Source organism: Oryza sativa, chromosome 2, assembly GCF_034140825.1.
Source record: "Oryza sativa Japonica Group chromosome 2, ASM3414082v1".
Taxonomy (NCBI): domain Eukaryota; kingdom Viridiplantae; phylum Streptophyta; class Magnoliopsida; order Poales; family Poaceae; genus Oryza; species Oryza sativa.
The window spans coordinates 5558422-5574883 of NC_089036.1; the positions used below are offsets into that span (position 1 = coordinate 5558422).

Consider the following 16462-nt stretch of genomic DNA (forward strand, 5'->3'; position numbering starts at 1 on the left):
GATGGCAGCATCAGCAATTAAGCATCAACCCCCTTTTTCTTAGCTCGTGACCAATTTATACTCTATTTTCATGGCGATTTCTTTGGATGCGACCATCTTAATTTTCTTGTGGACGTAAATAGCAGCCAGCTGACCATGCATGGCCCGAATTCCTTGGAGCCTAATCATTTTGGGGAAAACCATACAGCTACAAAAGAACGCAGAGTAATCCATGCAAAGTGACAACGAATTTGGAGAATTTTTTTTCTCTTCTTTTCCATCAAAGTTCGTTGTCCTCTCAACATTTCTTCGCTTCCTCAAGCTTGTTCCTCGCATGCGTGTAAACTGAGAATTTACCAAGTTTTTGTTCTTCTCACGATCGATTGATAATATAATGTAAGTTCATTATCGCCTCCAATCCTCAAATTGTCATGCTCCTATGATGCTTTTTTTTTGTTTGATTAAAATTGTGTTCATATTTTTTATTTCTCCATGGCGCATCGTATACGTGCAGTGCATGACGCGCATGGAGGAGTCGAGTTCTTGATCGATCGAGCGAGCGATCGGTCAAAACATTCGGAAGAAATCGTTGACGAGGCAAAGCGATCCAGGAGAAGCCATTCGATCGGATTTGCGAGAGAGATCATGCACAAGCGATCCAAATCCTGCGAGCCGTCCAGCGAGATGGACGAGCGCCGCCGCCGCGGCGGCGTCGGCGGCAATGGCGCGACGACCTGCGACGACTCGGCGTGCGGCGCCAGGGCGGCGGCGTCGTCGGCGTCGTCGTCGTCGTCCTCGGCGACGACGTCGCACTGCTCCAGCGTCTCCGTCTACCGCGCCAAGATCAACGGCGCCCCGCGCCACGTGACCGCCGTGTGGCACCGGACCCTCATCAACCAGTCCTTCACCATCTCCATCGACGGCGGCGGCGGCGGCGGCGCCGGAGCCGGGGACGACGGGGCGCTCAGCCACAAGGTGGAGCTGAAGCCGTGGCCGTTCTGGAGCAAGAGGGGCGCCAAGACGCTCGACGTCGACGGCGACCGGCTCGACATCGTCTGGGACCTCCGGTCGGCCAAGTTCCCGGCGAGCAGCCCGGAGCCCGCCGCCGGCTACTACGTGGCGCTGGTGAGCCGCGACGAGGTCGTCCTCCTCCTCGGCGACGGCAAGAAGGACGCGTTCAAGCGGACCAGGTCCCGCCCGTCGCTCGACGACGCCGTGCTCGTGTCGCGCCGCGAGAGCGTCTCCGGCAGGCGCACCTTCGCCGCCCGCGCGCCGCTCGCCGCCGGCAGAAAGGACCACGAGATCGTCGTGGACAGCGCCATCGCCGGGCCGAGGGAGCCGGAGATGCGGATCACGGTGGACGGCGTCGTGCTGGTGCACGTCAGGAGCCTGCAGTGGAAGTTCAGGGGCAACGAGACGGTGATCGTCGACCAGTCGCCGGTGCAGGTGCTCTGGGACGTCCACGACTGGATCTTCGCCGGCGGCCCGGCGGCGCAGGCCGTCTTCGTCTTCAAGCCCGGCGCGCCGCCGCCGGGCGGGGACAGGTGCGGCCGCCGCGGCGGCGCCGGCGCCGGCGGCATCGGCGACGAAGGTGGCTACAGCTTCTTCCTCCAGGCGTGGAAGACGGAGTGAGGTCATGGGCATGAGACAGGGTTTAATTTGCAGGATGTTTGGATCGATTTGTTTACATGAAATCAAAAAAGCTTATTCGTTTTTTTTGCAAGTTTTGATGGAGGGGAAGTTTTGAATGATCCAAATATCGTATAGTGTTTGAAATAAACCAATAAGCAAACTGAACAAAAAGCACACCAATAAATCCAAATGGCATGTTCCATCAACCTAACTGAACAAAAAGCAAACTGTATCCTCATTGTGACACATAATCACGGTTAATATCACACCAGAATCAACATATGCGCATGAGAAAACAATCCCACTAGTTTTGGGACAACTCAATGCAACATTGTTACAAAGTGATGTTAATTCAGATGGTGAAATATGATATGCAGACAAGGTTTGAAGTATTCCATGCCATTGCATTTCAATAAAAATGGTCATTACTAAATTCGAGCACACCAAATGTTATGTTTCATCAACCTAACAGAGCTAAAAAGAAGGCAGGTAGAACAGGCTAATATGCAAATTAATTGTATCTTCAAACAACTACAAATGCTCACAGAAGTACGGTTACTTCCATAGCAGAATGAACTATGCACGTGAGGAGAAAACAATCCGGCTAGTTATGGGACAATTCAATGCAAAATTCTTACAAAGTGATGTATAATTCAGACCAGATAGTGAAATACATTATGAAGAGTTGCAGTCTTGCAGACAAGGTTTCAAGTACTCTATGCCCATTGCACTTCAACCAAAACTGCATGCTTGTAAGTTACAATAACAGATGCAGAACAAGTTACAGGTATCAGCATAGGCAATTCTGTCTACATTCCATTCACTCGGTCCCAATGTCACAATAATACATCAGGAAAGTTGTAGTGGTCGAAGAAAGTTTATTCAGACCAAATCATGGCCCATGTTTACCTGTCACAGCTGAACATTTCCTACAAAAGTGTAGAGATACTGCGACCTCTAATGCCTGACCATGCTAACAAAAATTGAAGAAAACAAAAGGGTAGTAGTGCCAAAGGAGTTAATCCTTCACTCCATCACAGCGACACCGCCAGCTACCTTAATCTTCTCTATGATTGCCTCAGCTTCCTCCTTCGTGAGTGACTGCTTCAGAATGACAGGGGCCTTCTCCACTAGCTCCTTCGCCTCCTTCAGCCCCAAATCTGTGAATGTTCTAATCTCCTTGATGATCTTAATTTTAGCAGCAGCGTCAAATTTCTCCAGCTTGACGTCAAAGACTGTTTTCTCTGCTTTCTTCTCCTCTGCCTTTGCAGCACCAGCAGCACCGCCACCACCTTGAGGACTGAAACTGAAACCCTGTCCAGAAATTGCCTGTGGTGGGGGTTGGTTCAGTCTGAGAAGGAGAGCCGGAGCAATCTGTTTGATCTCCTCAGGAGGGAGGGCAGCAATGCGATCAGCAAGATCCACAACTTTCTGCGATGGAGGTGACATAGGCCCGTATGGATCATAGACTTCAGGGTATTTATACTTCTTAGCACCTGTGTCTTTGGCAGCCTCTGTGCTGTACAAATGAGCCCAAACCGCTGAAAGACGACCCCCAGATGTTGGTCTTGAACAACATAGTCGTCTTGCTATGGTAGAGAGACTCATCCTACTTTCAACCGTGTTCCTTGCTAGCTAAAAAAATTCCAGGGGAAGAAAAGCAATAAAAGATCCTTGCCCTGCACAAGAATAAGAAAAATGAAATGATTAAACTGAACACCGCACCTATAAACAGCCTCTTGGCTCTTGCACAAAAGAAGGGTTACAAGACTAACAAACTAAAAGGCAGTAGAGAAGTCCACCACCGCAACATAGCTACCGTGAGCGTTTATGACTTCAAGAAGTTAAGTCAATGAAATGGAAACTGATTTGCACATAGACTTGGCCTATAACTCATTGCTAGGTAATGTGGATCATTTCGCCCATGAACTAAACATCATTTCCAATTATCCACAGAAGATTTGACCCCTACCGATCCTCACATGCCGCATGAGCCGCCGCGACGACCATTTGAACCAGGTGAGGAGAGCAAACACAAGTTCCTATATTCGTCGGAAGCTTGATCCATTGCCACAAGAGCACCCAAAAAGACTCTCTCATGAATTTCCACAATTATAGCCGCTTAATCCATCTTCACATCGACTTCATTTATACTCAAACCTCCTACCGATTAATCAGTCTAAAATATACAAATCCCACAATACAAATATACATATCCACCAAAGATCAAATCCTTGGACTATCCCCCCTCCCCCCAACATCTACTAATCCCCGACGAACAACGAAAAATCTCTCTCCCTCCGAGCGAGCAGCAAACCTCCAAGATCCCCAAATATTCACGGGAACCAACTAAACTCGTTACTACTACTAGGGTTAAGGCAAGAGGCAAAGAGAAAAAGCAGCTTCCAGATCTAGGAGAGAAGCTAGGGCTAACGCAGATTCGAGAAGAAGTGTGGGTGGAGAGAGATGAGAAAGAGGATGCGCGTTATCGGGCGGATGCTCACCAGCGAGCGAGGGAGGATGCGGCGGAAGCAGCAGACGACGCCGGGCACCGCTGCTCCGCTCGCGGGGTGGAGATCGACGCAGGCGAGGCGGCGGCGGCGGCGGCGGCGGGAGAGCGAACTCCGGACTCCGGGAGTGACGACTATCTCGCACCGGCCCAGTTACAAACAGGCCACTGTGGGCTTTCTCTGCTCGATCCTTTTTTTTGAAAAAAAAAGAAGATAGAAATAACTTTTCTCTTTTTTTTTAAAGAAAGGTATCCCAAATTTGTCTGATTATTTTATATAATTGAGTTTAAACTTGAGATTTGGTGATAATGAATTTCATGCATGTACCTGTCTTTAATAATTTTATTCATAAATTTGCAAAACTTTTTGGTTGGGTTTTTACGGGTTTCACTTGTTTGGTGGTTTTCACTGGATATATCCTCTACTCAGTGGCGAAGCCACCGGGGGTGCCGGGGTGGGCCTGGCACCCCCATCCCTATGCGCTGCAAATTAACCCCCCAGGTGATTAGCCATCTAATCCATACAATTAACTCATTAGTTAGTTGCAAGTTGAGCCTATACATAACTGACCAATAGATTTTAGTTTTACGTGATTACCTGAGTTAATTAATGTAACTAAGCGATGTGGTTGCAAGTCTCCAAAACTAAATCGGATAAATAGAAATGATGTATTGTCATTCATGTATTCAATAAATTCGGTGCTATTTAGTTGCCTAATTTTAAAAAATGATTCTTTTATGTTATATTAATGTGCATTCGGACATACACCCTCTATCCTAAAATAAGTTCAGTTTTTTTACATGAACCTAGAAGAATGTGTTGAGATATATCTAAAGTCATATCAACAATCAATTTATTTACATATTAGTGCAAAATAACCACAAAATTCAAAATATAATTATACGAGGTGCAACTACACATATTAAAGCGAACAAGAGGTGAGGTGAGGCCAATCTGCCACTCAGCATGAACTGAGCCATCAAGATCTACACCATTATCTACCGAGACGCTGGCGAGTTCTTACATCTCATGACCAGCACACCCTATCACTAAATCATGGCTTCGCCACTGCCTCTACTCCTCTATATGATACCTTATGTACACATACCTATCTCCCTCAGCTCGAAATAACGTGAACCCAGATGTATACTGAAAGATATTTTCAAATATGGATGCTTACATGCATGAGAAGATAGGACAATATCTCCTCGATAAGAAAGACTATGCAATTCGACTCAGCTTTGAAGGGACTACTTCGCCCATATCCTATTTAGGAATTCTGAGTCCTACTTATTTAAGAGACGATTTTTGCTACAAATAAAAGGCTTCCGAGGAGGGGAGCGTATCCTATACACACAGGCTCTTGCGTGTACACACCGTGTATACCAACTAAAAATTATCACAAAAAATTCTAGGAAAATTCATACATGTACTTTCAATATAATTACATCTACGTGCAAAGTCGTATCTTCAAATTCATTCTACATAGAGAATAACAAAAAAGATAAAATTCTGACAAAATTGCAACCTTAAAACTGTCAGATTTTTTTTTGTTACGACTAAAATATAATGAATTTGACGTTAAGATTTTAACCCTAGGTATAATACAATTGAAAGTATGTGTATGATTTTTTCTAGATTTTTTGGTGATATTTTTTAAGTTGGTGTGCACGTGTGTACACGTGAGGACCTGTGTGTATAGGATATGTTGCCTCCAAGAAGAGAATGGCTTATAATATTAAGCAATAGACATCCACAAGCCACCATCTTCACGACGATTCTACATATAGAGAGAGCCCACAAGTAGCTGCCAACTACATTGCTACTGTAACTTCTACCGAGATTAGTTGTTAGGCTAGACGAGAGATCCCGCCTCATACTTTATATATACTCTGTGTGATACTAGATCCCAAACAGGGTTTACATTTTTGGATCGAAATTTCTGAAATTTCAAAAATTTCGGTTCTATACAAACCCCCGATACGATATTATTTTGGTCGAAATTTTTAATTTTTTTATATTTTTTCGTGAATTTGGTAATATTTTGTTTAAATTTTATTAAAAAAAATTATATAATTTCAGCCCGAAATTCCACCACCGATAAAAACACTAAGTCCTTGTTCGTTTCTGCTTGTAGCGGAGGATAAAATTTTAGATTATCGTGCCACATTTTTAAACTGCTAAACAATATGTTTTGTGCGAAAACTTTCTATATGAAAGTTGTTCTAAAATATCAGATGAATTTATTTTTCAAATTTGTAATAATTAAAACTCAATTAATTCCACGTTATTATCACCTCATTTTACGTGAAACACTTAATCTTTATATTCATCTTCAGGAGATTCAAACACCACCTAAACCGAAAGATTAAACCATTATCCCAAGCCTCTCTCGCCAGCGTGCGCCGCCGCTGCCACCGGCTTTCCGTCGTGGTTCGCCACACGCTGGCCCGCCTCCATCGCACAAGAGATGGCGCGTCGTCGTGATTTGACCCCGCTGCCGCCGTGCAGGGAAGGGAGGGCAGCGCAAGCGAGTACAACGTGCGTGACTTTCTTTTTTTTAAAAAATAATGGATTATTTTATTTCCGTTCTACAACAGAAAGAAAACAATTCTTTCGTTTTACAACGTGCTTGAGAATTTGGAATTTGGATACGCTTGGCGAGTAAGCTCGCTGCTGGTTTCCTCTTTCATGGCTACCGAGGCCATCGTCTCCGGCGTCGTCGCCGACATGGCCGGCAGGCTCGTGTCCCTCGTCGCCGGCCACCTGCTGGCCGACCGGAGGGGCGTCGACGACAAGCTGCGGAGGGTGCGGCGCCTGGTCGTCAGGATCGAGAGCGCGGTGGAGGCGGCCGAGGCGAGGCGGATCACCGGGCGCGCGCTCCTCGCGTGGCTCTCGGACCTCGTCGACGGCGCGCACCAGGGCCGCTACTTCCTCGACGCGTTCCCCGTGGTGGCGGACCACGACGGCGACGGCGACGTCGAGGTGGCGCCGTCGTCGTTCAACCCCGCCAAGCGGCTGCGCGTCGCGGCGAGGAGGCTGGTGTTCCGCGACGGCGGCGGTGTGGCTGCGGAGCTCGACGGCGTCCTTGCCGACCTAGAGAGTGTCTCCGGCGATCTCACCGGGTTTATCATGATGCTTCAGAGCTGCCCGCCGGCGATGCACCGGCCGCTGGCCACGAACATCTACGCGGACAGCCAGATGTTCGGCCGGCAGGTCCAGAGGCGCCGCGTCTTCGACTTCTTGCTGCAAGACGGCGACGGCGATGACGGCGGCGAGCCGGCGGCGGCGGAGCTCGGCGTCCTCTCGATCATCGGCCGTTCCGGCCTCGGGAAGACCACGCTCGTGCAGCACGTCTGCGACGACCCCGCCGTGCGCCGCCGCTTCTCGCGGATCATCCTGGTGGACTTCCACTGCGTGAGCCTCATGGCGGCCGGCGAGACGACTGCTCTACTGCGCTCCCTGTTCGCCGCCGCCGCCGCCGCCGCTGGCACGGGGAGCACTAGCATCTCCGGCGTCGGCGAGAAGCTGAGACTTCTCGAGAAGAATCTGCGCGGCGAGAGGCTGCTCATCGTGTTCGACAACGTCGACGCGCGGAGGAGGCCGGCGGTCGACGCGATCATGCGGGCGCTGCGGCGCGGCGGCCGGCGAGGGAGCAAGGTCATCGTGACGAGCAGCGACGCCAGGCACGTCGCGGGCCTCGCCACCGCGGCGGACACCATCACCCTCCGCCCCCCGCCGCCAGCGGAGTACTGGCTCTTCTTCAAGGCGCACGCGTTCGGCGGCGCGGACGACGCCGACGCCGACCGGCGGCTGGCGGCGGCGGGGCAAGCCATCGCCGAGAGGCTCCGCCTGCGCGCGTCCTACTTCGGCGGGAAGGCGCTGGGCGCCCTCCTCCGGTGGCGCCCCGACCACCGGCTCTGGCGCAGGGTGCTGAGCAGCGGCGCCGCAGACCTGCCATGCCTCGGCACCGGCGACTACATCGCCGCGGCGGCCGGCTGCCTGTTCCCGCCGCACCTGAACCTCCACGGCGTCACCGTCTCCCGCTCGCCGCTGAGAGGTCTCGTCGGCCTCCATGGCTCCTCCTTGATGACTCCTCCTCCCACCGACTCCGGCCGCCGCTCGCCGGAGTTGCCCGTGTTGCTGTGCAAGTCAGTCTTCCCTTCCTACTGCCTCTACTACGCCGCGCATTGCACCATCGATGATACGGAAATCAAACAGTAATTTTCTTTTTTTTTTCTGCACGGATACTGCAAAAAAAATTGTGCACTGTTCGTGGATAGTGATCTGAGTTGTAGTGATCTGAAGAAAACCAGGCGGCTGCTGCTTGTTGTCACTTGCATTGATTCAGCTTGTTGATAGCGTCTCAAATCGTCCAGTGATTTCTTTTACATATAGAAAAGTGTAAGATGAGAAGATGAGATGATGGCAGGAGAGGAGGAAATGGTTTTCCATTCCTCCTGAGGTGTTCCCAAATTTTTCATTGTCATCTACTTCCTCCAGTGGTGGAGACAGGATAAAATTATAGCAGGGGCTAAACCAAAATGATCGAGAGCAATTAAGAGATATTTAGGGTTATGTTAGGATTTTTTTTTGGCCTTCTTAGCCTTTTTGGCCTTCTTACAACCTTAAACAAAATCTATATTAGCCCCTCATCTATAAATACTCCCTCCATACTCATAAAGGAAGTCGTTTAGGATAATGTTTAAGTCAAGCCTTGGAAATATAAATCATAAATAACTCTCAATTTGTTGAGTTTGAAAATATAAAAATTATATGAATAGATTTGTCTTGAAAAATACTTTTATAAAAGTATACATATATCATTTTTTAATAAATATTTTTATAGAAACAAGATATCAAAGTTGTGTTTTGGAGACCGTGTCGCTGTCCAAAACGACTTCCTTTATAAGTATGGAGGGAGTATATAAATTAGATTTTTAGAGAGGTATTATGGGAGCTCTAATGGTCTATTAGGGGGTAGGGGGTCTAAAACCCCCCGCCCACACGCTGTCTCCGCCCCCTGATGGGTTCCAAGTTATCAGTGGCAAGGAATTTGTTTTGAGTGAGTATCCAGACAAGAATTTGTACTATTTTCAGTCCTCAGTTTCGAAATTAGGGTGGTTGTCATGGTTCTCATGTCACCCATAGAATTGAGCTAGACATGCCGATTTTGTTGAGTACTACTAGCCACGCTCAGTTCAACAGCCTCATCAGTTATCCATAATTTTAATAAACCAAAACAATTTATTAGGGAATAAAAAATAATTTATAGGTAAAATTTTTATATATGTGTTTTTAGCGATTTAAAAGTTAATATTGAAACTAACTTCTGAACAAAATTTTTAAAATTTTAGCTTTGAATTTAAGTTATTAGGACAATGGATGGAGCCTCAAGAGTATCGGTGTTCCACGCATCAGGTGTACCTAAGCGAATACACAGAGAAAATTTTTCTACCTTTTCATTTGGAAAGACAAACTCTCCTAGGTCCTAGCTCAGTGGCCGTGGGACTTCCTCCACGAAAGGCTGATCCATCTTTTCTCCTAAAGAAACTATTTATTCCCTCGGTTAGATAAGATATTCGCACGTTTGTTACATGCTACTTAGATAGATGTAACTTTTTTTTAAAAAAAAGATAAGATAGATCAATATATGATATATTATCAAATTGACTTCTTACATGTTGTAGAAAAAAACAAAATATTTATGAGCGCATTTTTATTAAATTTGTTACTTTTGTGTTCAAATCTGAAACATATTTGTATAATGATATACTACCTCCGTTTCACGTTATAAGACGTTTTGACTTTGGTCAAAGTCAAATTGCTTCAAGTTTGACTAAGTTTGTAGAGAAAATAATAATATTTTCAACCCAAGACAAATTTATTATGAAAACATATTCAATTATTGATTTAATGAAACTAATTTGATATTATAAATATAACTATATTTGTCTATAAACTTAGTTAAACTAGAAGCAGTTTGACTTTTACCAAAGTCAAAACGTCTTATAACGGAGGGAGTATCATATATTTATCTTATTAGTTTATGTTAAAAATTTTTATAAATATTTACTTTCTCCGTTTCATATTATAAGACTTTCTAGCATTGCCCATATTCATATAGATGTTAATGAATCTATATACATATATGTCTAAATCCATTAATATGTATACAAAGGTGAGCAATCAGGGGTGGAGACAGCGTGGGGGCGGGGGGTTCTTTAGACCAACCCCCTACCCCCTAATAGACCATTAGAGCCCCCATAATATCCTTCTAAAATTCTAATCCATATATTTATAGATGAGGGGGGAATATAGACTTTGTTTAAGGTTGTTAGAAGGCCCAAAAAATCCTAACCTAACCCTAAATCTCTCTTAGTTGCTCTTGGTCATTTTGGTTTAGCCCCCACTATAATTTTATCCTGGCTCCGCCACTGGAACCCATAATTTAACTTTTGGCTTATTGGTTGCATCCAAAACTTAAACTTTAAAACTTAATTATAAAGCTAATTTTAAGAATGTTTTTATCTTAGTTGATTTTCAGTATTGACTTTTAAATCTCTTAGGACATAGATATAATTTTTTTACGAATATGTTATTTTCGTTTGCTTCACTCTTTTTCTCACGGTTTATTAGCCGTCGAGTAAATGATGAGCCGTTGGCTATCCGGGACTGGCCCAATCTTTTACCGACCATTTTCATCTGATAGATGGGCTTTGTTTTGTCTCATTAGCCGGCTGTGAAGATAGGGCTTTGCCACGGCCCAAACTGCGATCGCAATCAAATGAAATGGAAAAATGACCAAATTAATTTGCAAAGGAGGTACATGTTGCAGCATTCTCCTTAGTTCAAATCGAGTGAAGAAAATAACAATATGCAGAGAATGAATAGGTTTTGCAAGAATCAGCTTTAGATCCTCCTACACGCACTCAAAACCATGCAGAGATGGAAAGAGTTGATGTTTACTATGGTATTGTGCATCTGTGACTAAAGTGGTAGGATCAGCATGCAGAGTTTCTGCTTGTATGCTGTAATTCATTCAGCAATATAATTCCGGCCTTCATTGTGATGATGACGTTTTTGTGACCTCGAATCGTCCGTGACAACTCAAACAAGACTAATACTCCCTCCGTTCATCATATTTTAGCTTGACACTAAAACCGAAAACAATAAACGCGCTTATAATCCTACTCCTATGCGCTTATCAGCCAACAGACCATGCATGCCTCAGCCCACGCTTCGGCTTCGCGTATTTAACAGCGCACGCAGCAACCCTTCGGCTTTGCCCGCAAAACGCTTCGGCTCCGCATAGCAGCGCTCGCAATCAGATCAGGCGCCTTTTTTTTTTTTTGCCGCGACTTTTTTCGCTCGCTGAAAATGAAAATCAGAAATTGAACTTCACAGGTTCAGTGGCCCTATATAAGCAGCGATGTGGTGATGGGATGCACCAATGAGTTTAGTTTTCAAATCTTCTCCTCCCTGCCTCTACCACACACAAAGCTGTAGATGATCTTGAGCCTCCCATAGATTAGGATGCCATTGGCGAGTGGGTTGGGCTTGCTCATGAACCTGAGTATGACATGGTGTGTGCCGATGCAGATAAATGTACTGATCTATGTGTCTTTGTTTTTGGTTTAGGAATCGCATGGTTCTCGCTTCATCTGTAACACTGGTGGAGAAGTGCCTTTTACTACCGGTTCATAACCCTTTATAGCTCCGGTTTTCCAACCGGGACTATGAATCTGGGACTAAAGATCCCGGGTGAAATAACCGGGAGTAAAAATCCATTTTTAGTCACGGTTGGTGTCATCAACCGGGACTAAAAATAGAACATTTTTAGTCCCGGTTGGTAACAAGATAGAGCTAGGCTAGCTAGATCCGGTTGCTCTATTATTCTATTCTTTTCTTCATTGTTTTTAATATATTGATTTCACTCCATCCCCATCCCAAAATCCCAAATCAATCATCCCCAAATCCTCAAATCGATCATATCCAAATACATCACAAAATCTTAAAAAAAATTACACCACAACTTTTACAAAATTCATCACAAATACATCACATATTCATATCACACACAAATCAAATACATCTCAGATCCGAATCACAAATTCTCAAAAAAAAAAACAAAGAAACGCCCGCTGCCGCTGTGCGCTGCCCGCCGCGAGGCCGCCCGGCCCTCCGCCCGCCGGAGCACCGATCGCCGCCGCGAGTCCGACCGGCCCTCTGCCCGCCGGCGCGCCGCCGCAAGGCCACCGGCCGCCCGGCCCTCCGCGCTGCCCGGCCTCCGCGCTGCAGATTAAGAAGTGGGGAGGATGGGAGGGAAAGGAGGAGAGGCGCCGCCGGGCCTCTGCGCTGCAGATCAAGAAGTGGTGAGGATTGGAGAGGGAAAGGAGGAGAGGAAGAGATAAGGTGTAAGGAGCTAGTTAGAGGATAGGAGAAGCCGGGAGTTAAAGGGGAGAGAAAGGAGGAGAGGAAGAGATAAGGTGTAAAGAGCTAGAGGATAGGAGGAGCCGGGGAGTTAAAGGGGAGAGGAGCGGGAGGGAGGAGGAGACCTCGATCCTATCCGCGTGCACACCTCCCCGTGCATGTCGATCTTTTTTTTCTCGGTTGGTGTTACTAACCGGGATTACAAATAGATCTTTAGTCCAACCGGGAGTAAAGAGTATGTCGATCTTTTTTCCCGGTTGGTGTTACCAACCGGGACTATAAATAGATCTTTGGTCCCGGTTGGTAAGATCAAAAAGTACCTCTGAGCTTTTAAACCGGGACTAAATATATTTTTAGTCCTGGTTTTTAATATAACCGGGACTATTGTGAAATCTGGCTGACCGACCAAAGATGGTTTCTCCACCAGTGTAGTGTCGTAGTTCTGGTTTGAATTAGTTACAAAATTCGTTTGTGATCTCTTATTATTTGTGCTATCGTAGGTGTTGATGCTGCCGGAGGCGAAGGAGCTGTTGCCGCTGGAGATGGAGGTACTTCCGCCCAAGTTGGAGGATATGCTGGAGAGCAGGGTGATAATATTGCTGCTGGAGATTCTTAATCTACACAAGGATCTGCTGCTGGAGAGGAAGGTAAACTTCTTCTATTAATAGACGTGTTGTATACTAATGGACATTGATGTATACTCAGTAATTAGATGATGCAAATGAACACGATTGAATTTAATCTTTGTCATGTGATGCATTTCGCGGATAGCTTTTGTTTTTAGATTCTGCTTTTTTGCCTAGCACTCTACATTAATGATCTGTTCAGCGATTATAGTTCAATGAGTATAGTTTTATCATTGCAAAACATCCTGTCTGCAAAAATCTGAAAATAGTACCTATAGATTCACTATTTATATCGATTGCATCTGTTTTCAGAATGACAGCATTTTTCAAGCATATTGTGTAGAAAATATGCTCGAGATTGCTCAATAAACGCGTCCACGTCCACGACTACCTCGTATGCAGCCACAACGGAATCAAGCTTGCTCTCAAGTACAGTAACTGCGGCACCATCGAGTTCCATCTCGACCACATCCACGGCGGCATCAAGCTCGCTCTCGGCGACAGTAACTGTGGCACCATCGAGCTCCATCTCGGCCACAGCCATGGCAGCATCCAACTCACTCTCGGTGACAGCAACTGCGGCACCATTGGGCTCCATTTTGGGCACAGCCACAACCATCGCCATCGCTTCATCACGTACGGCCAGGACGATGCGGACCTCACTCTCGGTCACATCAACTGCAGCGCCATGGAACTCCATCTCAGCCACGGCCATAGCTTCCTCACGTACGGTAACGACGGCATCGACCTCGCTCCCGGCCACATCAACAGCAACGTCTTGGAGCTTGCTCTCCATCAACCCATAGAGGTCGAGCTCGGTCACAGCCACCGCTTGGATGTCCACGACGACTTGGGTATCAGAAACTTCCGTGTCGCTGGCAAAGGAGTCCTCCACGACATAGGCCGAAGCCTGGGCCAAGGCATGCTTGGCCCATTGGCATGCTAGTTCACACACACCTACAACCCCTGCTCGGGATTCCAACTTAAAATGCTAACACAAACACATCAATAAGAACAAGTAATAATATAGTCAACTACTAGCTTTAAAAATTAAAATATCATATATAGCATACTACATAATAGTCTACTCATACATCAATTAATTGTAAATATATATTATATCATTAATTTCTAATCCACCCATCTCACATATAACTAGCCAGCACTCCGCGTGTTGCTGCGGTGATTATATTCAACGTGTTTAAAACATATTCCCTCCGTATTTTAATGTATAACGCCGTTGACATTTCGAACAACGTTTGACCATTCGTCTTATTCAAATTTTTTGTGCAAATATAAAAATATTTATGCCATACTTAAAGAATATTTGATGATAAATCAAGTGATAATAAAATAAATGATAATTACATAACTTTTTTGAATAAAATGAATGGTCAAACGTTGATAAAAAAATCAATGGCGTCATACATTAAAATACGAAGGGAGTAGTAATTTAATGTGAAACCATTTTTTTTGGGCATAGTAGTTTGAAAAAAAAAGAAAATATGTGCTTTATATACGAAAAAATTTGCTTCTTTTTCACTCTCTTTGATATATGTGTTCTTATGATAATCGATATAGGGCATGAGCTTGTCATATGAAAAGCAGCTAAACGTTTCCCCTTTGGAGACACATAATTTAAGATATTTTTATCACACAAATAAAAAGTGAATGGTTCTGTAATTATTCATTAGTTAAAAATTATATTATAGTAGTACATATGTAAGGTGAACATGTAGTATTACTGTAATAGTGAAAATATACTCGTTTTGTCACACTCTTCACGTAGAACATGGTAAAATAGCTATATCACATTTATTTCATTGGGTTTGTGGAATATAATTGTCGACGTTTGATGTCGCGATTCCAGTATTTGCATAGTATGGGGATCGTTGGTACCAGGGTATATGCGAGATTGAGGTAAAAGAGATGAAGGCGAGGAATTTTATACAGGTTCGGGCCCCTGAATTATCAGGTAATAACCCTACATCCTGTTGGCCGAAGCCGGTATTGCTCTTATTCATCATAATCACACCAGTACAATATTTGGGGTAGCCTATCTAACTGTTGTCGACATGCCGGTCTGAAGGTCTGACTCATAATGGATAACAGGGTAGTCTTTCTCCTCGAGTCCGTACCCGGCGAGATCAGAGATAGCGCTTTCATCTCTCCTGACAGTATCCGGAGACACTGTAGGGGACTAAGTCAATATCCGATGTCTTATCTTGGCGTATGTTGGTTTGTATGTTGTGACTTTGTGGCGTCTATATTGTCCGTGGTGGGTGTGTCCCATGGTGGGTGTGTCCCCTCTCTTCCTAGGGGGTCTTGTATTTATACCCATAGGTATCCCGTTGTCCAAGTAGAACTAAGGAAACCAATATGGATACAATCCGAGTAGTCCTTGTCGTTTCCATGTAGAACTCTGTTTGTCTTTCCTTATGCAGAACTCCTCCTATATTCGAAGGTTGTTTCCGTATAGGATATGGTATGTGGTGGATCCTGTCGAGATTTAGTCAACTACTATTAGGTATGTGGTATCCATAACCCTGACAATAACCATATAAAGTTGTTAGCCTATAAGCAAAGAATATTATTATGTAATTAACAAAATGAAATGGGTTCTTTTGCAAAACTTGTTGGTAAAAAGTTAATGGGCTGTATCAGGCCTCTGACACTCGGTACCATGGACGGTTGTGTTTACTACTGTAGTTTATACAGGATGGAAGAGAGGATGCTGCGGTTACGTGGCAGCAGGAGCCATGGCTGCCGTACTTCACCGAGAATAAAGATTTTATAGGATTTATTGGGGTCCATGTTGCAGTTACTACATATTTGTAGGCTATTTTCTTTTCTCTCCTCTCTCTCTCTTTTATATAAATACAAATGTGATATGACAATTTGTATAATCCATTTCTATCATCTTAGGCCCTGTTTAGTTACCCCACAAAAATTTTACACATTGTCACATCGAATGTTTGAACACCTATATTAAATATTAAATATAGACTAAAAAAACTAACTGCACAGATTGCGGCTAATTTGCGAGACGAATTTTTAGCCTAATTGCTCCATAATTTAACAATGTGGTGCTACAGTAAACATTTGCTAATGATAGATTAATTAGGCTTAATAAATTCGTCTCGCGGTTTACTGACGGATTCTGTAATTATTTTTTTATTAGTACCCGAACACCCCATGCGACACTCTATATAATACCCAATGTGACACGCCAAAAATTTACACCCCTAAATATAAACACCCTCTTACTTGTATTGGCGCTGA

General features: G+C 44.9%; 4 protein-coding genes across 4 annotated transcripts; 2 read left to right on the forward strand and 2 right to left on the reverse strand.

The window, feature by feature from the left end:
* The first annotated feature begins 211 nt into the window (after positions 1-211).
* Positions 212-1695, forward strand: LOC4328634 (uncharacterized). Its single transcript, XM_015772173.3, has 2 exons — positions 212-375; positions 494-1695. Exon 2 carries the CDS (start codon positions 625-627, stop codon positions 1609-1611), a length of 987 nt encoding a protein of 328 aa, XP_015627659.1. The 5' UTR covers positions 212-375; positions 494-624; the 3' UTR covers positions 1612-1695.
* A 609-nt stretch (positions 1696-2304) lies between these two features.
* Positions 2305-4272, reverse strand: LOC4328635 (uncharacterized). The gene is made up of 2 exons (XM_015772174.3): positions 4116-4272; positions 2305-3290 (listed from the first exon to the last, which is right to left on the reverse strand). The coding sequence occupies exon 2, from the start codon at positions 3217-3219 to the stop codon at positions 2638-2640; it is 582 nt and encodes a 193-aa protein (XP_015627660.1). The 5' UTR covers positions 3220-3290; positions 4116-4272; the 3' UTR covers positions 2305-2637.
* Positions 4273-6593: 2321 nt separating this feature from the next.
* Positions 6594-8595, forward strand: LOC107276465 (disease resistance protein RGA2). The gene has a single exon (XM_015772172.2). The coding sequence runs from the start codon at positions 6813-6815 to the stop codon at positions 8343-8345; it is 1533 nt and encodes a 510-aa protein (XP_015627658.1). The 5' UTR covers positions 6594-6812; the 3' UTR covers positions 8346-8595.
* Positions 8596-13463: 4868 nt separating this feature from the next.
* On the reverse strand, positions 13464-14661 carry LOC107279962 (uncharacterized). Its single transcript, XM_015768863.1, has one exon. The coding sequence runs from the start codon at positions 13974-13976 to the stop codon at positions 13464-13466; it is 513 nt and encodes a 170-aa protein (XP_015624349.1). The 5' UTR covers positions 13977-14661.
* Between the last annotated feature and the right edge of the window lie 1801 nt (positions 14662-16462).